The 21,829-nt window shown below is 40.6% G+C and overlaps 4 protein-coding genes across 5 annotated transcripts; 1 reads left to right on the top strand and 3 right to left on the bottom strand.

The window, feature by feature from the left end:
• Window positions 1–249: 249 nt before the first annotated feature.
• On the bottom strand, window positions 250–3,643 carry LOC109476905. Its single transcript, XM_019777922.1, has 2 exons — window positions 3,214–3,643; window positions 250–2,147 (listed from the first exon to the last, which is right to left on the bottom strand). The coding sequence occupies exons 1-2, from the start codon at window positions 3,641–3,643 to the stop codon at window positions 250–252; spliced, it is 2,328 nt and encodes a 775-aa protein (XP_019633481.1).
• A 693-nt stretch (window positions 3,644–4,336) lies between these two features.
• LOC109476904 (lissencephaly-1 homolog) lies at window positions 4,337–8,549 on the bottom strand. Its single transcript, XM_019777921.1, has 8 exons — window positions 8,328–8,549; window positions 7,818–7,961; window positions 7,055–7,316; window positions 6,521–6,624; window positions 6,028–6,187; window positions 5,337–5,513; window positions 4,874–4,955; window positions 4,337–4,481 (listed from the first exon to the last, which is right to left on the bottom strand). The coding sequence occupies exons 1-8, from the start codon at window positions 8,415–8,417 to the stop codon at window positions 4,436–4,438; spliced, it is 1,065 nt and encodes a 354-aa protein (XP_019633480.1). The 5' UTR covers window positions 8,418–8,549; the 3' UTR covers window positions 4,337–4,435.
• Window positions 8,550–8,820: 271 nt separating this feature from the next.
• On the top strand, window positions 8,821–17,113 carry LOC109477032 (protein-serine O-palmitoleoyltransferase porcupine-like). Its single transcript, XM_019778057.1, has 14 exons — window positions 8,821–8,971; window positions 9,755–9,945; window positions 10,477–10,639; window positions 11,137–11,329; window positions 11,565–11,608; window positions 11,781–11,962; window positions 12,196–12,302; window positions 12,717–12,887; window positions 13,245–13,345; window positions 13,498–13,574; window positions 13,805–13,868; window positions 14,511–14,683; window positions 15,100–15,207; window positions 16,146–17,113. The coding sequence occupies exons 2-14, from the start codon at window positions 9,757–9,759 to the stop codon at window positions 16,242–16,244; spliced, it is 1,671 nt and encodes a 556-aa protein (XP_019633616.1). The 5' UTR covers window positions 8,821–8,971; window positions 9,755–9,756; the 3' UTR covers window positions 16,245–17,113.
• A 1,636-nt stretch (window positions 17,114–18,749) lies between these two features.
• LOC109477073 lies at window positions 18,750–21,792 on the bottom strand. 2 transcript variants are annotated; one of them, XM_019778116.1, is made up of 3 exons: window positions 21,502–21,792; window positions 20,956–21,096; window positions 18,750–18,968 (listed from the first exon to the last, which is right to left on the bottom strand). In XM_019778116.1, the coding sequence occupies exons 1-3, from the start codon at window positions 21,713–21,715 to the stop codon at window positions 18,766–18,768; spliced, it is 558 nt and encodes a 185-aa protein (XP_019633675.1). In that variant the 5' UTR covers window positions 21,716–21,792; the 3' UTR covers window positions 18,750–18,765. The 2 variants fall into 2 exon arrangements, with proteins under 2 accessions (XP_019633675.1, XP_019633674.1); XM_019778115.1 differs by lacking the exon at window positions 18,750–18,968 and adding an exon at window positions 20,566–20,773.
• Between the last annotated feature and the right edge of the window lie 37 nt (window positions 21,793–21,829).

Below are 21,829 nucleotides of genomic sequence, written 5' to 3'. Positions count from 1 at the left end.
CAGGCAGCTAAGGGTCTAAGGATGAACCACTATACAGAATTGAGCTGTTCTCACTCTCATTCTGTCCATGAGCTGTGTTGTACAGCATGTGAGATGTGCTGTCCTTATGCGAGCTCTCAGGCTGTCCATGAGCTATGCAAACTCGGGCTGTGTTGTACAGCATGTCAGATGTGCTGTCCTCAGCTCCAGTGTGCTGTGAGCTACTCCTGTACAGCGTCCCACTGACACTTGGGACCTCCTTCCCCTCGTCTAGTCCATAAGGACCCCTGCTGTCTCTTGTTGACGGACAGCCTCTCTGTTGGCCTCTTTTGGCTGGACCCCTAGTTGGATGATTGGTTGTGTGATGTTTGTTGCCTGTTTGTTAGTGAAATTTGTCAGTGACGTATAACCTGCTAGTGCATGGTCTCTTGGCAGTGACTGACCCCTTGGTTGGGTGACTGGTTGAGTGGTGTTTGCTGTCCGTTGGTTAGTGACATTTGTCAGTGACGTATAACCTGCTAGTGCATGGTCTCTTGGCAGTGACTGACCCCTTGATTTTGTGACCTTTGTCGCCTGTTTGTTAGTGACATTTGTCAGTGACGTATAACCTGCCCTCATGTAGCCTCTTGGCAGTGACTGACCCCTTGGTTGGGTGACTGGATGCGTGATGTTTCTTGTCAGTTGCAGCCCTGGGTCTTCATCGTGGGTCAATGCGTATGGCTGAAGCTGTGGCCCACATTCTTCTTGGCTCACTGAATATGGTTGAAGCTGAGGCCCTGGGTCTTCTTCTTGGGTCACTGAATATGGCTGAAGCTGTGGCCCTGAGTCTTCATGGGTTACTGAATATGGCTGAAGCTGAGGCCCTGGGTCTTCTTCGTGGGTCACTGAATATGGCTGAAGCTGAGGCCCTGGGTCTTCTTCTTGGGTCACTGAATATGGCTGAAGCTGTGGCCCTGGGTCTTCTTCGTGGGTCACTGAATATGGCTGAAGCTGAGGCCCTGGGTCTTCTTCTTGGGTCACTGAATATGGCTGAAGCTGTGGCCCTGAGTCTTCGTGGGTTACTGAATATGGCTGAAGCTGTGGCCCTGGGTCTTCATCAATGAAGGTTGTTGCATACGGTGCAAGTTTGCCGTTTTTTCCTTTCCCAGACACATCCATGTATGACACAGCGTACGGCTCAATGTCATCGTTGTCTTCTATTGGCTGGATGTCATCATTGTCTGGTTCCTTTGGCTGGATGTTAGCAAAGGAAGTTGTTGCGTACGGTGCAAGCTTGCCGTTTTTCCCTTTCCCAGACACATCCATGTATGACACAGCATACGGCTCAATGTCATTGTTGCCCTCTGATGTCTGGTCCTCAACAGAACTCAATTGTCTGCCTGTGACTGAGTCTCTGTCCGAAGGGGTGGAGTTTCCATCTGTTTCAGCAGGGGCGTTGTGACGGGCCGGATCTGTGCCGTGACAGCGTTCGTACAAGCAGATGGCAACCACCCATACCAACACCATGAGGAGGGGCACAGCAACAGCCAGGATGACGGCATTGACGTGGTAACCGTCATCTTCCTCAGTGAGAATTGGGCCAAAACTTGGAAGAGTGACAATGTCAGTCCCGGTTGTAGCCTGGCTTGTTGTAGCCTGGTACTTTGAGCCTCGCGTGGTGTTTGTGTATGGCATCTCCGTGGGAATGGTGTAGTTATACAGACTAGTGTGGTGGGTAGGCGGACCTGTTGTGGTGGACGTTTCGTCACATCCCCCCGACCTGATGTCCTTCCTCACGTTGGCAAGCAGAATTCCGCTCTGGTCAGCGGGCGACGCACACTTCAGGAAGTTACGTTCAAAGATGTGATTCAACTCTGGCAGATGACAGATGAACCAGGTGAGATTTGCGTCACATTTCAGCTGGTTGTTTGCTAGGAAAAGCTGTAGGTGGCTCATACGCAGGACTTGGCTGTCAATCGTGGTGATGTGGTTTGTTTGAAGGCTTGCATACTTCAGTGCAGTAAGCGCCAGGAGTGCGTTGACGGGGACGGAATGCAGGCGGTTCTCAACCAACCTCAAGTTGGCCAGGAGAGGCAGGCCTCGGAACGCATGCTGGGATATGACGGAAATGGCATTGCTTTCAAGGTTCAGGTCTGTTACCCTCTCAAGCCCAAGGAAGGTGTCGGGTTCTGAGGATAAACAAAACAGAAGGTTATTTTAAGTTTGCAAAGATTTTTTTCTTCATTATCAACATTAAGTAATTATTACATGCATGTACTAATCATGTTTAGTTGTTTATAATAATTTTATTCCATTTTGTATCTGCCTAACATGTATAATTCACTTGACTGTACTATGTACATTAGTGACTGCAATGTATTTCAAATTAGTGTATTGTTATGAACTGAAACAATTATAATAAACAATCTCAAAGAATTGGCAGAAACAAACACGATAAGGCCACACTGACTAAATTTTATGGACGACATCCTCTGAAGACCCCCAAACTAGTGCGTGCGGGCGAATAAAAAAAAATTCCGGCCAAAAATAAAAATGCTACTAAACCACAGGAATACAAACTTTAAAAAGCTGGTATTGTGAATTTGTGGCAGTACATAGCGACGTATGCGACATGCCGGCTTTTTGCGGAATTTATGAATCGGCACTGTAGGTATGTACTGTTCTTGAGTCATGGAGCTTCGGTAGACTTGGTGCCCGGCTCCGTATTGTCGCAAACTGCTATGGACTACCCAGGCCTAGAGCCAGGCCAGAGCCTCGGTGGAGTGATCCTTTTTTATTTTTTTTGAGATCAGGCAAAAATCAATGCGCGCGCGGATGTCTGCATCCATAAAATTAAGTCGGTGTGGCCTAAATTTGTACCAGATCGATCTGAATAGATTATTAGCTGATTGAATCAATCTCACTGGTCAAATTTACCCCAGTGGGAACATTCCCACATTTTTTGTATGATCCTCCTAGCCAGGTGAGCCGGATAGGTGGCAGATCGATTCAGGTAGCTAATCTATCCAGTATCAATCCCGTACAAATTTATCCTAGTTGGGAAGGGGCCTAACAGTTTAATGTATCAGTCATTTTACACATAGGTAATTTTCTGCTATTTCTAAATCAAACATGAAATACTAGACTAGTCCAAAGAGTGCTGTTATTTAGGATTCATATAAAATAAGGAAATTTTTTTAAAAGCAACAAAATTAAATATCAGGAGCCCAAAATACACATTCTTTGTCAACATACCAAGACTGGAGATACGGTTGTCTCTGAGGGAAAGGGTTTTCAGCAATGGCAGACCTTGGAAAGCCCCTGGCTGCACCGTGGATACGTTGGAATGTTGGATTGAAAGGAACCCGTACAGCGCTGGGCTGTTTGGGAAAGACCGCTCCAATATGGTAGAGGAGCGAAGATGCTTGATGAAGATCGACGTCGTGGCTTTGTCGAAGTCGGTTGGTATGGCATCAAGACATGCGGGGAAGTGATACGTTCCTCTGTACCCAATCCAGCTGCAGGGGGACCCTGGCCAGTATTTACCTGGACAGTGACAGGAGACTCGCTTCTCTCCCGACCGATTTATGGGGATAGAGTGACAGCTGTCAGGGCACCGTAAAGCTGGTGCCGACACAAGCAGTAGCTGATTGGAAACCAGGAGTAGCAAGTACAGCAGTGCCATGCTTCGCACCATCGTGGTCACAGATTTCTGTTCGCTTGTTCACTGCAACACACACTTAGCCGGATGTAAATGTACCGGATATACAGTACAGTCACATACCTGATACATTTTATTAGTCTGCTTGAATATAAATTTCATGTTTTACAATAGATTACAAGTCTGAGACGCAGGCATTTTAATGGAATAGTAGTCCCAGGAAGAGAAATACCCACCTCAGCAGGCTGAATTTTGCAGAGACATTTTTAAAAGTAGTATTCTGAAAAGTGTGCACTGTAATGTAATCTATATTTTTAATCAAGACTGGTCATTATGGCCTAATAGCTTTTTTCCAAACCAGAAGTACAATATAATGTGAAGAATTCAAGGAACATTGCCAAAACAAAGACTCTCACAGAGATATTTTATTATGGACAGAAACATAATAATGCCCTCCACTTTTTAAAAGTTTGGAAACCCACTTTCCCATTTCATAAGCTAAATTTAAAATTATTGAGTTAATGAAGGGAACTCACCATAAATATTCGATCTTGTCAACTTTCATCAAATGTGTGATGCACCCACTAAACTGACTTCTAAAAATGCCTATTAGTAAACTTTATAGAAATTTGGCCATTGACTGTAAAAGCACATTGTTACCCCATATTACTGTATATAATAATAGTCTTTGTACAGTTGCAAGAATTATAGACTAGATTAACTCAACGGACCTTGAAGTGGCATATTATTATAGGATCACAGCCGTTGGGGCAATAGAACTGAACACAACTCTGAAGAACACATCAGTCACTGAAGTCAACTTCTGCTTGTGTAGTCACCCATCACAGAGGCAAATTCACTCCTAGAATGGAAAAAAATATAGGACATGCATCAGTGATGAGACAACTTCATTTTTTTATTTCTTTATTTATTTGGAATTGTGATAAATACAATAGCTGATACTGGGGTCCACATTGAACAAAATGTACAGACATACAAATATAACTTGAATACATATAACTTCTGTCACTAATATCAAGGCTTATCAAATAAAGTTACATTTGCATATTTTTTCGGACACCAGAGGTCATGTTGAGGAGGGTATGTTTTGTTAACAGTACATGTAGCTGGAATGAACAGAGGGAAGGACTTAGAAACAATTTGTTTGTAAAATGCAGGTGCTTCAGCATTTTGAGTGCTTCAACTTCAAAAGTTCATATTCAAGTTGTCCATCCCCCCAAGCAATGTACTTACATGGAGTTATCCTGCACAATGCCATACAAGTTCCACACTCGCAGGGTAGAGTCTGCATGGCCTGTCACCAATCTCCTTGAGCCTGGGTAAAATAGTATAGAATAAAAACTGGGTCAAAATAGAAGTTTTAAAATAGTTGAATAGAAAGAGTATTACAAAAATCAATGTTCAAGCTGTACTTATATAAGACTACTGTACTTTGCCAGAAAAAATTGTAGTATTGACACAATGTACAACTTTAACCTTGAAGTTACATTAAATAGATACACAAATGTAGTAGGAAAATCTGCTTCATACAAAATAAAAAAAAGTTTCTTCCAATGATGTAAACTGTATCTTTGTTTTATGTTTTGTCTAACCATTACCTCTTTCTTGAAGACCTCAATGGAAATGGCCTAAAGGCTGATTTGAACTAAAGAATGGTACAAACAAACAAACAAACAAACAAATTGTGCTCCCTTACCTGACATCCTGGAGAAGTCCATACACTTGATGGCACCAAATCCACAGGGATCTGCCAGTTTCCAGGCTGACTTGATGGGGTTCTCCTCCACATTATATATCAGGATATGTTCTGCCTTCCCTCCTACACACAGCCTGGAGCCGTCAGGGGTGTATAGCACACGGGACGCCTCATAGCCTGGGGGGAGTCAAGCATACTAGGTCTGTCCTTGGTGCTGAATTCTGTCATTTAATACCATTTTAAACAATGAAAGACCTTTATTGTATGTTTATGCTCTTACAAGCTAAGTACAGGTCATGCTAATAAAGCCAAAAGTATCATATTACAGTAATATTAGAACTTATGACATCTATACAGACTGATGCAAAGTACTAAGTACAACTTCAACTTCTTCTCAGTTCTTAAGACAGGTATAGACATAAAACATTTTTGTGTAGGTCCGTAAGGAATACAAATTTTCCTTTGCTATCTAAATGTCAAAAACTAGGAAACTTATCTTGTAAGTTGTATACAATTAAAAAGGACATTTCTCTAATTGTAACAGTTGTATAATGTACAGTCAACAACAAAATGACACTCGTCCTCAATTTTGTCTAAATTGCAATGTTATGTACATAAGCAATTCTATTCAATCTGAGATTGTGGTCACAGACGCACAGTGGTGATTTTTTTCCGCACCAAGAAAACTCACCCACAGTGAACATATGCAGGACTTTGCCCGTCCCTAGGTCCCACACCTTGACTGTTCCGTCGTGTGAGGCCGTAGCAACCTGGATGTCTCTGCTGGAGGTCTTACGTATGGAGGCATCCTGCACATCTGTGGGGTTGGTCCATTTCAGCTCTTGTACCAGCTGTGAAAATAGGTCATTTTGTCAAAAGTACTTTTTGATTTGGCTTCCTCAAATTAACTTTTTTCTCTCAGCAACCAAATCCAAAATATATATTTCCCTTGCCAAAGCAGTTTTAGCAACATGAGTAAAGGTAAAGACAAGAATATACAGGTACTTGACCTAAATGACTTGACTTTCACATAAAACAAAGTACATTGTAGTAGTATACTCTCTCTAGATGTCTTACATATAAATTCCGAAAACCTATGGCTTGGACAACTATTAAGATTAAAAAACAACATCAATGTGTATGCAGTTGGCACTTATTGCCTTGTACAAGTTACACCTAGGTACCTTGAAATTGTTTGTCTCCAGTACGTATGTAGCACCATCAGAGCAGCACACTGTCAGCAGCTTTCCATCCTCAGACATGCTCGTCTTGTAGATGGTTTCCTCTCCTACAGACATCACACCATGGTAAATATTGATTACTTACATTAAAATCACAATAATTTAGCTTGCCGTTCAACCAAGCAGATGTGGTAAAGGATAGCAATACATGGAAAGCAATATATGGAAAGACCTCATATAAACTACTTTTGACTGCCGCTATTTTGCAAGGGGAGAACTGTGTGACCAAAAAGTACAAATCTAATGGAAGGACCTTATAACAAGGAGGCAAACCTGTTTTAATATCCTTCCTAGTTTACATACCACTCATTCATTCACTATGCAGTTTTAAAATCTGTTGTTCCCCAACTCCCAAGGGTTAGATGTCTTGCGCAATGATGCTGAGGCAAAAAGATGGCAACTCTCCATTTGCCTCTATGCTGTGGATTCACACTGTGCTTCAATGTATATAACTGTAATGATACAACATCCACCTACCAAAGTGTTCCTTGAGCAGCTCCTGCCTGGTCATCTGTTGCGTGTTGACGTCCCAGACTCGGATGCCGTCGCTCCAGCCCGAGGACAGCAGCAGGGTGTTGGTGGGGTGGAAGTGGACATTCCGGATGGCGCTGGTGTGGCCCTGGAGCTGGACCTGTTCTGGAGTCTCCCCATTGATGTTTGTGATCAGGACAATATCAGAGGAGGTAGAGCCTGGAGGGAGATAATATTGTGGCAATCCAATCAAGTTTTCACAAAGTATCTTTCTTCATGAATTCACTCATGCCTCTGTTTATAAATTAATTAATGAGAATTGGTGGCAAGGTGGCCTTGTGGTTAGGTTTGTTGACTCAGAATCTGAAGGTGCTGGGTTCAAATCCCTGACAGGCCGCCACATTGTGTCCTTGGGAAAGCCACTAATATACACATTACAGACTACATGCTAAGATTAGGGACATCCTCTCAATTGGACTGGAGTTCCCATGTTTGAAGACAGCCATACCTAGAGCACTTTAATAACAGTAGGGGTCCTTCCCTGTGTGAGTGGTTCAAACCTTACAGTCTGGTCTTATGCAGCTTGTACCTATTGTGTACAAAACTGGTGTATTACCATTTACCACTATTATGCCTAAAGGCGGTCTACCAGCTATGTGAAACAAGTATGACACAAATGTAACATCACTTTTTTACCCCCTGAAAATCATAGTACAAGATCTAAATCTCCTGAAAATACAAAGAAGAAAAGATGACTACTCTTACCAGCCACAACTCTGCTCCCATCTCTGGAGAAGTCTGTACAGGTCCCAGCACCTCCCAGGTCAAAGGCGTTGGGAAAACTCTGTGTGTTCTCTTTACAGATGCGCAGTTTGTTCTCCGTACTGGTGGTCACTGCTATAAAGTTATCATCCTAGGAGAAATGATCAACGTTACAAGGAGGCTCATGTAATATAACTGTAACTGTTTTACTGTTATATCAAGGGCGATTTACTTTCCAATTTGGACATGTCTACTCTCCAAGCAGAGGTTTGGGTTTTGGGTTATTTTTAGCGTGTTTTAAGCTTATTTATCGGGGGTTTTTTTTGCACTGGAATTTTTTTTCACCCCCAAAAATGTGCAAAAAAAGAAACCCCAATAAAAAACCTAAAAACATGCCAAAAATAACCCAAACACACTTAACATTAGTTCCATATTTTCTTTTATTCTACTTTCATCACCCGTCTCTAAAATTTAACATCTTGATTTTTTTTTGTGAGAATGATTCAAAGTTTGTCACCTGCGGGTTGTAAGAACAGCTCCAGATCTCACTGTTGGGCTTGACGGTGGCCAACACTTCCGACAAGGGAATACGCTGCACCAGGGCCATATTCTTCACAAATAAAGTTCACTCAGCCTCTAACTTAGGTTTGATACTCGTGGTTTCTTCAGTCTGGAGAATTAAAGCGATGGTCTCTTCGGAAAAACGTATTTTTGTGGCCTTTTCATGTCCACGGTGGGAAACGCCAAAAAAAAAAAACGTCGTCTGCAAAGGTTCGATTTTCCCGCCTTCACATTTGCTCCTTCTGCGCAGGGTCCCGCGCAGGCATGCTGGGTCAGCTTTCGGCGATTACATTTTTATGAAGATATTTGCCGATAATCGTTGATAATTCTCGAGTTTTATGAATAAACAGAAGAAATATGAAGACATTTTTTATACATACATATAAGTCATTTCGTAGATTTATGATTTTTACCTTAGATCATATTTACACGGTGCATTAGAAAGCGGTCACCCCTTTCCTCATAATAGACTAGCCTGATTTTAAGTGCAACATGGCAGGGAGTAGATTTGGTCTTGTTTTGATCCAACCAGTTCTTAGAATATCATCGTTTTCACATTATTCAAGACACTTCTGACGTACGATTCAAACAAGAAGGAAGGTAAGAATTGTAGCTATCATACAAGATAACAGCGCAGTAACGTAGTTTGAATGAATTTTGGTTGACAGCAGCAATACTTTGATCCTCAAAATTTATAGCTGAAAGTTGCAGCTCGCCACCTTCCGGTTGAACCGGATCTGTGCTGTAATTCTACACCCAGGATTTCTTATCTTGATCTGTAGCACCTTTGTTTTTCGCTATCTACGTGTAATGTTACAACCTTGAGCTAACGGCCAGTACCTGTCTCCAACAATTCTAGGTGTCTGCTTGCAGGTTTTAATATCAGACTTCATAAGTCTCTGTCTGGCACAGATGATCTAACAGGACAGTATTAAAAACTGAATTTTCATTTAGTCAATTTTCAGATAATTTTTTAATGTAGTAAATTGAATCAAGGAGGTTTAACCCTATCCCATAGCATACTGATATTTGTGAGGCAAAAATGTAATGTTGCTAATGGAAAAAAGGTTGCTTGTTTTGTGTCACAGGCTCAGGGTTCTAGCTATTTACTGGTGGTACCCCAAAATAGCTCCTCACATAGCTTGTTAATTTTTATTTCAAATTCTTTGAGTGTGAAATAATAATTAAAATGTAAATGGTGTTAAATATCAGACAGATTTACTAATCCAGAATATTTTTTTTGTTTTACCACCATGAAATTGCATTTAATAATAATAATAATAATATTGCCATTAAGTCTTGAAATAAAATAGGTATGTTATTTCAGGGATTGAAATGTTAGCTCTCAAGATCTAAAGCACATTATATCAACTATTATCTAAGGTATGGATGAAGGTGACTGGTTTCCACCGGGGCATGATGGGGGCTGGTACCCAGAAGATGCAGATATTGGCAACCTCCCGGAGTATTATGATGGAGAAGACTTCCTCCCTGAGGACTACTACATGTCAGAAGATGGAGATTGGTTCCCAGAGGACATGGATCCTTATGAAATGCAGCAGTACATGAAAGAGGTGACAAAGTTTGATGTACTGCTGGTCAACCTAGTAAAAGCTGTAATATTTCAGGTTGCCATCAGCACTGGCTGTTTATTTTAGAATTAAGGCAAGATGTAAGCCAGGCCACCTGTACAGGTATTGCTCATCACATGGTATATAAATCACATGTATTTCAAAAGCTGAAAGCTGGGCCGCTGTAATCTTCAGGTTGCTTTGTATTAAAAGAATAAAATTTGCGGTGAGTGTATGAGATTGAGAGTTGGTATTTTAAACCATGGTTTCAACACTTTCAACATGAGCAGATCTAGAGCAGAGCCTAAATGATACCTAAAATATATTCTTGAGAAAGCTGTATTCTTATTGACCCTGGCAATGAAGGTACTATCAAACTTTCAAAGAACTCCCAGTTCCCTCTGATCTTCATTCCATTTCTTGAAGACATGAAAAGTGCACAGTCACATCTTTTAAGCACAACAGCATAGTATGTCTTTCTATAGATTGTAAACTGCGAGAACTCTAAAATGCTTGTCACTTCTTCCTCCTCAGCTGTATGGGGAGGACTACCTGGAAGCAGCAGACAGTGCTGGAGGAATGTCTAACATGGATAGACAGGAACTGTGGAGCCTGTGTGTCATCCCAACACTACAGCAGGGCTTCACCATGATCTGTCCACTCATCCTGCTTTGTCTGACATTCAGACTATTAGAAGGTGCAGAGGAACTTTGTATATGTTTCTGTGTTCATAGAAATTTATTATAATTGTTAATTTCAAGCTGGTGTTACTTTGTAATTTGTCATTTGTGGTTTGCTAGTACATGTATTGTGTTTCAAAAAGAATACCTAGAAGGCAACATTAATAGCAATGGACATAACAGAACTAGTACACATGTTGCTAAAGTAACAAACAATGACTATGATTTAGATTCTAAAAAGAACAATCTTTATTGACCCAATAAAAGTACAGCAACTTTCATAAGGTATTCTATAACTATACATCACTGCTATAAATGTATGTACATACAAAGAAATAAGTGGATATGGAAGAAACCTAAGTACTATTATATAAATAAATCAACATAAGATTGTACTAAATTGCGTTGAGCAAGCGGAAAGAAAGTTGAACATCTTTGAACAATCTATATGATAATTCATCTTCAATCTCATTTGGACTGAATGGACAAAATGTCACCCCATGCGATTTTTCAGGTGCATCAGCTTGGACGAGACATCTCATGTCCACAGGACTAGGCCTGGCAGCTCTGTACCTGGTGTTCCAGGCTAACTGGTACTTCATCGTGACCTTTGCCATCACTGGACACCTGTTGTTGCACCTGATGGATGGGTACAGGTGGAGGGGTGTGGCTGCCTCTGTCATGGCCCTTGTTTTCTTATTGACATGGTATAGTATCTATTGTTCTTCAGCATAGCTATAGGAAATAGTATGGCTACTGCACTTTCTACATGGACATAGAAAGACTTATGAAGTACTGTTGTTCGACAGATTTGTTAGCACTTGGCACCTATGCATGTTTCAGTACTGTGTTTTATAGTTGTTTTTATTACATGTGTACATGTATATTCAGATCCTTTGTATACTAAGTAAGAGAATGCATTGTTGTACTTCTCTTTTACAGTGAGCTGTTCATTGTTGAGGCAACGGAATGGCATAAAATCAGAGGTAATATCCAATAGCTGGATGTGTTTATAAACTTAAATCTTACTTAAACCTAAACGTAAACCTACTTGAATTGTGATGCGTTTCTTTTGTGGGTACTCTTGTGAGGCATTCAATGTTACTTGCTTGTGAAAATATGTGATCAATCTCATAATCTTTTCTGTGTTTGTTATAGGTGCTCAGATGATTCTGGCCATGAAGATTATTTCCTTGGGATTTGACCTTGACAGTGGGGTCGTACAAGCCACGCCCAGTTTCCTGGAGTATTCTGGGTACTGTTGCTTCCTTGGGACCTCAGCCTTTGGACCGTGGATCAGTTACAACAACTACTTACAAGTTCTCAAGTCAAGAAATATTGTAGGTCCTGGCAGTGTTTCTAGAAAATGCTATAAAACTTTGTAACATGTCAGTGGTTGGTTGTCTGCTCTTATCATATCTGATTAATGTGTGTGTTTCATTGGTTATGTCAGTGGCTGTATATATGGGAGGTTGTTAATTGTATTACTAGGCTAAGTATACATGTATGATTAAGGTATATTATATACATGTATAAGGTACATAACCTGATCCAGTTGTACTATGTTTTGCAGTCCCTTCAGTGGTTTGTACGAGGACTGAAGACCACCCTGCAGTGCCTGACCTGCCTGACTATATCCACCTGTGTGGCTTACTGGGTAATACCGCATGATATACACAAGTAAGGCACCACAAGTTCTTCTTGTTCCTTTAATGGCCACGATCATAACAGTGATCATTATGGCATACTCATTTTCACCTGAGTGAAGTGCCTTTCCCAAGATCAGTGATATGGCAGGAATCGAACCCAGGACCTTTTGGTTCTGAGCCATTACCCAACATGTTTGTATTCTTTCCAATGCTGCCTATTTGCTTGTACTTTTTCTTTTGTCAAAGAAACTTCCTTCCTTTCTCGGCAGCTGTCATAAAATAGTTTTTACGTATTACTGCAGTCTGTCAATAATGAGATTCTAGTATGCTAAATCCATATTGGTTAACTTTGAAGAACAAGAAAGTGTGCTACCAATTAAATCTCAAGGAGTCAAACACACAAAAGGAAGTGGAGTTATCAATATTTCTTTGTGTTGTTCCTCAGGTGGGTTACAGCGTACCGTGATGCACTGTCTTTCCGCTTTAGCCACTACTTCATCAGTTACCTGTCAGAGATGACTTGTGTGGTGTCAGGAGTGGGTGTCACAGAGAAGGGGACCACCAGGGAGGGGGAGGGCACTGAGCAGGGAGAGGAAAAGGAAGAAGATGTAAAATGGTATGTGACTCTTGACATACATGTCCAACATGTAGATATTTCTTATGCTTACCTTCACAGAAGAAAAACATGTCTTTGCTCTGTTCCTTCTCCTTCTGCTCCAAACACTGCAGTCAATTGACCTAGTCTGTCACCATGGTAACTGGTGATGTAGCAGACACCCTGTGGTGTTGGATTACATTATGAGTTAGAGGGGGTAGTCACTATACATGTACATGTATATGAATGTGTTTAAGTAAGAATAAACAGAGCAATAGCTTTTTGGGCAAAACCATGTGAAAGTAAACATTATGTGTTTGGTTTGGAAATGGTACCTTTCTAGTTTGTAACTCCATCATTCATTGTTCTTACATCTAGGGACCTGAGAGTAGCCCGTCCATACCACATTGAGCTGCCCCGCTCTCTAGTGGAGGTAGTGACCAACTGGAACAGACCCATGCACCACTGGCTCAAAACCTGTGAGACTTCCTTTTTTCTTGGTTATTAATTGTATCTTGTGATGAAAGTTGTTGTTACTATACAAGGAAAAAAAACGAATTGTCAGTGCAATATGTCAGTGCAGTTCTACAGTAATACATGTGTATTTCATTTTATTTCTTTTTTTTTCCAGATGTCTTCAAAACTGCAAAACCACTAGGTGCCTTTCCTGCTATTATCCTGACATATGCTGCAAGCTCAATATTACATGTGAGTTCAGTTGTTTGACTCTTTCATACATAGTAATAATGTTGATTGGCAATGTTTAAAGTTTATAAAGTTGTTCACCCAAACATTGAAGTTCTGTGTAATTTGACACTGTTTTTGTGTATGATTTCATGTTTTAGGGGGTGAATAAAATGTCTTCTCAACATTTATGCATGTATGTAGAATTAATCCAGTAAAATATCATTTATATCTATAATTGTTCCCACTTCCAGGGCCTTAATTTCCAATTGGCAGCTGTCCTACTATCACTTGGATTCTACAGTTATATAGAACATGGTAACTATGTATTCATTTCAATATTCTTGACATTTGCATTAAGTTGTTGTATTTTCAAGTAGATAGTACTTTCATAATTTGTTTCATAGGTTTTTGTAGTCTAAGTGTGTCCCTTCAAGTTTAGAATCTGATCTGTATGTATTTTGTATCCAGCTTGGAGAATTGGTGACACGCATGCTGATATCTTGCGACAAGATTGTAGTCAATAGCAAAAAAACTCAGTTAGTATGCCAACTGATATTCCTATCATGATCAACAACAAAAACAGTACAAAACACATGTACATTAAGTGTATTTCATTATGTTTACTGAAGGAAAACATATTGTTTTTGCTCTGTTTCTTCTTCTTCTTCTCCAAACACTAACCTCTGACCTGGTCAATGACCTGAACCAGTCTCTCACCATGGTAACTGGTGTTGGGTTACATAATGTTGCAATTTTTTATAGTAGGAGGGATTTATAGACTGCTGTCACCATATACATTTGTATGTGAATGTTAAGAATTAAGAGAGAAGACCATATGTGAATGTAAACATTATGCATTTGCTTTGCAAATGTTAACTTTCTAGTTTACCAGGATGTCCTTGTTGTGGTTTTGCTCAGTTGTTTAGCCACCAACACTAATATATTGTTGTGTTGCAGTGTTACGACAGAGACTAGCTGACATCTTTAGTGCCTGTATCCTTGCCAAGCGATGTAAAGCAGACTGTGAGCACAGAAACCGACCAAACTGGGCAGGCTGTGTCAGCCTACAGCTCAGGACAGACTTCTGGAAACAAGACTGGGGCAACATCATCAGCATAGAAGATACAAAGGTGAAAAGAAGTCTCAAAAATGCTTCTCTCTCCTATACATTTGTAGTCACAAAACTGTTAAAAAAAACTGAATATCTTCCCTGGTCTATGTACATGTACTATGTACTATAGAGTGGCACCATGGCTTTGTTTCTGAACAAAAGTGGTGTGGTGGTGACACGGTAGTCAAAATCCAAGCAAAAGAACACTCTGGTGATTCCTATTTCTCATACTGTCTGTCATAGGAGAACTTTCCTACCAACAACAGTAGAACTATTGAACAAACTTCTAGAAAAAATTGTTGCCATTAGAAATAGACAGAAGTTCAAATGTGAAGTTCTTTCTACCATGGGCAGTCTAGTTAATAATGCTATACAAAAGGTATAGATAAACTTAATGAACAGTATGAGTTCTAAACCCTATAATTGCTTCCCCAGACCTGTATCTGTGTAGGCCTGACCAACCTGTGTTTCTGCCTGCTGGCCATGTTCCACCTGGCTTACCTGGGGGTCATGTTTGATAGCAGCTCAGATGTGGAAGAAGAGGTCAGTAGTCAACAGCTTTCTAGATATGTGCACAGGTGTCCTTAAGCATTTTGGGGGTTAGTACTTTGCCTGAGAGCTAGAAATCAATGAGTTTCACTTTCATATAACTCTGTGTCATATTACTAAAAAAAGCACTGGTAGAGCCGAAAATGTCTATAAAATGTTAAACGGACAATAAATAGACACTTTTTGGACATTCTCGAAAATTCCTGACATTTTTCAAACATTTCTAAGAATGTCTGAACAGGGGCTTTACAGGGTCTTTTTGGGCAGGACTTGCTTGTTGTGTTTTCCATTGTTCATGAGGTGTCTGTCAGAATGTCTTTAGAAAAAAAAGTGTGAAAACTGACATGCATATGAAAAGCACTGCACAAAGCCAAGACAATTTAGAGAGCAGGACACAATTAATTAACGGACAGATGCTAATATCTTATAAGTGCGCATTGTGCTAAACAAAGGACTGTCTCCTAGGGGTGTCCCTACCTGACGTGTGAAGAGACTATGGAATCCGATATAAAATGTCCACCTTGGGTTATTTTGATGTCGTTTCTCAGTAACTATGTCTACTTAATGTTCTTCAGACTGGCCTTTGTTCAGCAATGTCTAAATCATGTCTATTGTCCGTTTAACATGTTATAGACATTTTTGGTTCTACCATCCAGTTTATTCAGTGCTGCATGGTAGTTTATTAGGATGCTATTTATGCTTCATTGTTGTTTCCCATAGATATGTTAGAAAAGTTCAAAACCAGAAGATCTTCCTTCAATTATATTTGATATTTAGACCTTCCTCTTGCTGCTTATAATAGACCTTGGACAATATTAGTTTTCATACGGGTATTGCTTGAGTGAAACTACATGTTAGATTAGAGGTTTTGATGGCTTGATGAGGAGGTTATATTTTTATTCTAAGAACTGTTGTTCTCCTTCTGTCTACAGGGTTACACCATGAGTCACACCCTGCAGAAGTGGGCACAGTTGGACTATGCCAGCCACTGGGTAGCTGTGGGGTCATATGTCTTCTACAAACTCATATAGACAAACATCAGTGGACAGTTGTGCCTTACCATAGTTGTCAGAGATGGTTGTTATTTATATATATACCCAGAGGGGAGATTATATTTTGTACAACAAAGGTTTTACAAATCATGGTACATGTAGGTGGAGAATGGAAGGACAGACAAACAGATAAGTTCAGAGGGTGTTATTGATGGATGGATGGATGGATGGATGGATGGATGGATGGATGGATGGATGGATGGATGGATGGATGGATGGACAGATGGAGCTGAAGACAATGTTAATGTGATATCTGTTAGTGAAGAATGGTGATAGATAATGCCTAGTATGCTTACCTGTGGTCATCTTTGAAGTGGTCCAAGACTAGAAACAGTGAACTTACTCACTATTCCTTTTAGTGTTGGCTAATTTATGCTTTTTAAGCCACATAGATAACCTTATAGAGTAGTCCATTTTCCTATTTACATATCCCTTTAGTTTGATAGCTTAATATTTTTTTTTATATTCCTTTAGTTATCTAGTGATATTTATTCACTTATCTCTGTTCTCATAAAAGCTGTTTGTAGTGGAAGTTGTATTCATGCTGCACAAATCTTTGTCAAAATTATGCCCTGTGAAACACTTGTTGCAGAAGTACAGAATAAGTAATTTTGCAGAGTTAATCATGTCAAGAAATTGATAAAAGATGTTTGCCTCAGAAACAACTGTGGTACAGTATGATTCAGAATAGAACTGGTGACTGATCTTCTGTTCTAATTTAACTTTCAATGTTAAGCTGCTTTTTGAAAGCTATTTTCAATAGTTTCACTTTTCTACATTGTTTCTGCACATTTTCTACAAGAAATTTAATTCTTGAACTTTTTTTGATAGATCAGGTGGTAGTTGACATCACTGTTTACAGATAAGCTGTAACGTTACCCATGATATTTGTTGCACAACAAAGTTCTGCTTTTCTAGTAATGTAATGGTCGTCAGTCTCATTTTTGTCATGTAGATAATAAAAATGATATACTAGTAGTTGCTACCCTACCTACAGTAGTATACCAGTTAATCTTCATACATGTAGCTTCAAAAGAAACCTGCACAAGGCCTAGCATAATTCTGCTTTGATAAAGTGTTTAAAACCAGGGTAGCTATAGGGGGTAGTATTGGAGGAAAGGTCATCAGTTTCACTTAACATGTGCATCTGGTGCCTGGCAGTGTTGAGAGTGTGACCAGTATAGTAGGAGCAATGATGGGGGTTGTAGTATGCTACATTACCACATTGCGAATTGGTCCACGGCACTGACTTGGTGTTTTAGCCTGATGGTTGCACCATGATAAACTCATATACAGTAGGAATAGATAGTACTGCAACTGCAAGCAGTACACTAGTGTCCATGCAGGTCCACCAGTTGAAGTTCTGAGAACCAGTTGAGTTCCTGGGCCATAGAAGATCCAATTCGCGACATATGGCCCGGAATCTTCTCTGGTATACCATCCCTTTATTTTGGCCAATTTCCACTATTTTTCCAGTGATCCGCAGTGCCTGGTAGAGGCTAGAAGTTCCTACATATGTAACATAGTTAGAACTGAGGAAAAGTGTTGAATCTGCCCAAACTATTCTTGTTTGGCATGTGAAACCTAGCAGATGACAAACATACTATCACTATCCTAGAAATGTCAATACACAAAGGTAGGGACTACAGTGCCAAAGTAAACTTGGCACTTCCTTGTCTCTAAACCAATATTGATTTGAAGGTATCGATTATTTTGTAGTCTTGTGTCTATTTAACATTCAATGCAGCTCAACAACAGTGATCACGTTCGTCATGTGAAACTAAGCAGATGACGAACATACTATTGGTGGAAGTCATTATACATGTATACACAAAGGGGAGGACGGCATTAGAGTTGACAAAGTAAACTTGAGAATATCCTTATCTCTGAACCAATAGCCAATTTGGAGGTGTGGAGTTGCCTCTAGATAATGTTAGATAAACATGGGAAGCTAGGTAAGACATGAACATTACCAAATTTATGAAGTTAGTATTCTAACTAGCTGTCAGTTATTACCATAACAGTGACCAAACTTCCAAAGGTACCACTGTCATCCCTGTTGCCATCTACACATTTAGAATGACCAATGGGTTATTTCAGTACCTTTTTAATTTTGTGATTGAGTGTTAATTTTACGTTTTTCATGCTTCTAGCCTTTCAAACTATTTAAGATCCAAACTATTTTGATTTTATCATCCGTTGATTCTTTAAGGAAACAGCATAGGCAAAAGTAAGTCTCTAAGCACTGGAGACAATAATTATGTAATTCACAGAGTCAGGGTTTTGGACAGCTTTGATCCACTTTTATTTATCATCCCGCCCGCATTATACTTAAATTTTACTTAGGCAAAAAGTCCATTGAAATGGCCTTACATGTACCTCGTTTGAGTAAGCATTCAACCTGCAACATTGGGCAACCATAGCAAACACTATATAAAACAAGAACACCATAGAATAAAGAGAAGCCGAGGTTGGACAGCTTTGATCTTTTTATTCATCATCATGTTATGATGGGCTGACAGACAGCCTCCCTGCCTGGATCACAGCTATTGGCCCTGGAGCCTCTCCCAGCCAGGACCGACCGCTTGCCTAATTGCCAAGGGGCTGGAAATGCCGATGCGTGGGGACATCGGCAGGTGTAACCGTCCACCTGCACGTCCATACCCGCCGGAATCACCGTCCCCATCGCGTTACAGTTCGGACCTAGGGACGCAGATTTGTAAGTAGGAACTTGTCACACCGCACCATTATTCTCTTATTATAATAACATTTACCTAATAATATTGACTTCTAACTCTCTACTTAGAGTGGCTATATCTATATTACATGGCAGCTTACTAATCGCCTGCCCGATTACAACCGACAAAGTCTTGCAAGCACATGCACAATATTAATGTAGACAAATGGAAGCTCACCGTTTGGGCAAGTTGGGCAGCACCCGTTTGGAACCTCATCAACACACGGTGAGCAATAACACATACATAAGCAGCGACAGTTCTCCTGGACAGTACTGGACCAAAAACTGGCATGACCACACGTACACACCATACAACCGCCTCCTGTAGTGGAAGCAGAAACTATAATATAAAGCCTTTCTGTATCCTCTACGTACTGGAACATTTTTTCTAGGTGATCGTTACGTTTGTCCAAGGAAGTACAAAGGCATAAAACGTAGGGCAGACAACAGGACAAAAGTATGGCGCAGTCAGTATGTATGACACATAACCGTTACTCTCCAAGCATAGGTTGGTGGGGAAGATTATTTACCTTTCTATATATGCCCCTTTTTTTCTGTCGCTACCCCACCAACGTAGCGTTGGCATGGTGCGCCTAGGAGGTTTAATACTTGCATGCGTGATCTGTTTTTTCTTGTCTTTTTTGGGAAGCATTATCGATATCCCAAAAGCAATCACTGCCCTTCCCGATTCATACCTGCTGGCATCTGAGAGCCTTGCGGGTAGAACTGCCCGTCGTACGAGCTGATACAACCGGTTACTGTAGTCGTTGGAGGCCTCCATGTAGTTGTTAACGTTGGAGGCCAAGTTGTAGTTGGCAAGAACCCAGTAGTTGTGGATGGTGGCAATATCGTCGTTGTGGTGGTCAACGAGGTTTTAGCCTGATGACGGTCTGGCTTCACCATGGTGAACACACCAGGTACGGTCATCAGTGCCACAAACAAGAGTATGAACACACAGGCCATGCTGGTATGCTGATATGAGAGCGCCAACATTTGCAAGAGAATTACATCTGAGAAGATGCGTCACGGTGTCTACTAAATATATGTTTGAAACTTTATTTATTACATGTCTTTGTGTCATGTGAAACTAAGCACATGTGAAATTATTGGTGGATGTCATCATATACACAAATGGCAGGACGGCGTTAGAGTGAAGCCGTTGACAAAGTAAACTCTACAATGTCCTTATCTCTGAACCAGTAGCCAATTTGGAGGTGCGTGTTTGCCTGTAGATAATTTTAGATAAACACGGTAAGATCGGTAAGACGTGGACATGACCAAATTTCCACTGAGGTCTGTATTCTAACTAGCTGTGGGTACGAGTACCATGGCAGTGACCAAAGGTACCACTGTCAGTCCTGTTGCCACCTACACATTTAGAATGTTTCAATTTTGCGTTTTTCATGGCTTCTAGCTTTTTAAACTTTTCAAAATCTAAAATATATTCTGATTTTATCAGTCATTGATTAATTAAGGAAATAGCATAGGCAAAACTAAGTCTCTAAACACTGGAGACAATAAAGTAATTCGCAGAGTCAGGGTTTTGAACAGCTTTGATCCGATTCTATTTATCGTCCTGTTATGATGGGCTGACAGACAGCCTGCAGGAATGGTTCACAGCCATAGGCGGGGGAACCTCTCCCAGCCATGGCAGACCGCTTGCCGTGCGGGGGTGGAAATGCCGTGTCGTGGAGACATCGGCAGGTGTAGCCGTCCACCTGCACGTCCATACCCGCCGGAATCACCGTACCCATCGCGTTACAGTTCGGACCTAGAGAAGCAGATTTTCACGCAGAATTTGAGACATGTCATCACCTACCTAGCACAATTATTTTCTTTTCCTGCCCGAAGTGTACATCAGATTACAACTGTAAAAGAGTCTCTTTATAATCAGGTCTGTCTCTTTTCATTGGCTTATGCTTTGTACATACACAATTTGCTAATAATGCTCACCGTTTGGGCAAGTAGGGCAGCACCCGTTAGAAACCTCATCAACACACGGTGAGCAATAACACCAACATATGCAGCGACAGTTCTCCTGGACAGTACTGGACCAAAAATCGTCACACGTACACTCCCTACACCCGTCTCCTCCTGTGGTGTAGACAGCCGGAAACTACTAACTATAATTACAAAATAATTTTTATCCTAATATGTGGTACTGGAATGTTAATTCTTCTATTTGGTGTAGAGGGTATCTTCTAACGTGTTACGTTAGTCCAAGAAAGTGTTCTAACGTTACATATAAAAAAACTTCATATAACAAGTTATACATAAACTTAATATATACATGAAAAAGACTACAATACAAAATATAATGTATGACACAGTCATAGTACAGGAAACTTTATTCGAAATACTATTAAATGTCATTGATGGAGCGATTTTGGAAGTTTTCAAAGTTTGACCCAAACACACACAAGCGGGCATTATAATCCACTGTGTGTCCACTCTTGCTTTCTGGAAGCACAGGAATTTACTAACTATCCCGATCCATACCTGTGGGCATGGTAGAACCTTGCCCATACATCTGCCCGTCGTACGAGCTGACACAACCGGGGGTCGGAGTTGGTATAGTTGTAGTAACTGCTGTAGTTGTTAGCCATGTCCATAGCTCGCTGTTGTCAGCCTGGCGAGCACGTTTTACCGTGGCAAACGTATCAGGAACGGTGAGTACCGCTAAAAGTAGGATCAAGACATGAGCAAGTGCCATTCTGTCACACTTTGCACAAACCTAGGTACAGACTATAGGTACAGACTAGGGTTATATATTGAAAATCCACAAGCTGCCAATCCTATTCGCGTTCGTGTGAAACTAAACAGATGA

Source organism: Branchiostoma belcheri, unplaced genomic scaffold (genome assembly GCF_001625305.1).
Source record: "Branchiostoma belcheri isolate BF01 breed outbred unplaced genomic scaffold, Haploidv18h27 scaffold4, whole genome shotgun sequence".
NCBI classification, from domain to species: Eukaryota; Metazoa; Chordata; class Leptocardii; order Amphioxiformes; family Branchiostomatidae; genus Branchiostoma; species Branchiostoma belcheri.
This window is presented reverse-complemented; position numbering and strand designations above follow the sequence as displayed.

Bases quoted from the DNA above. Each gene is read 5' to 3' on its own strand.
- LOC109476905 (XM_019777922.1), bottom strand. From the start codon at position 3,643: ATGGCACTGCTGTACTTGCTACTCCTGGTTTCCAATCAGCTACTGCTT. The intron at 2,148-3,213 runs GTATGTTGACAA...GTTTATCCTCAG, and splicing joins CAACCGTATCTCCAGTCTTG to AACCCGACACCTTCCTTGGG.
- LOC109476904 (XM_019777921.1), bottom strand. From the start codon at position 8,417: ATGGCCCTGGTGCAGCGTATTCCCTTGTCGGAAGTGTTGGCCACCGTC. The intron at 5,514-6,027 runs GTGAGTTTTCTT...GACTCCCCCCAG, and splicing joins CCTGCATATGTTCACTGTGG to GCTATGAGGCGTCCCGTGTG. The intron at 4,956-5,336 runs GTAAGGGAGCAC...TATTTTACCCAG, and splicing joins GGACTTCTCCAGGATGTCAG to GCTCAAGGAGATTGGTGACA.
- LOC109477032 (XM_019778057.1), top strand. From the start codon at position 9,757: ATGGATGAAGGTGACTGGTTTCCACCGGGGCATGATGGGGGCTGGTAC. The intron at 11,963-12,195 runs GTAGGTCCTGGC...TATGTTTTGCAG, and splicing joins TTCTCAAGTCAAGAAATATT to TCCCTTCAGTGGTTTGTACG. The intron at 13,575-13,804 runs GTGAGTTCAGTT...TCCCACTTCCAG, and splicing joins CTGCAAGCTCAATATTACAT to GGCCTTAATTTCCAATTGGC.
- LOC109477073 (XM_019778116.1), bottom strand. From the start codon at position 21,715: ATGGCACTTGCTCATGTCTTGATCCTACTTTTAGCGGTACTCACCGTT. The intron at 21,097-21,501 runs GTATGGATCGGG...TCTACACCACAG, and splicing joins AGGTTCTACCATGCCCACAG to GAGGAGACGGGTGTAGGGAG. The intron at 18,969-20,955 runs GTGAGCATTATT...CTGCGTCCCTAG, and splicing joins CTGCCCTACTTGCCCAAACG to GTCCGAACTGTAACGCGATG.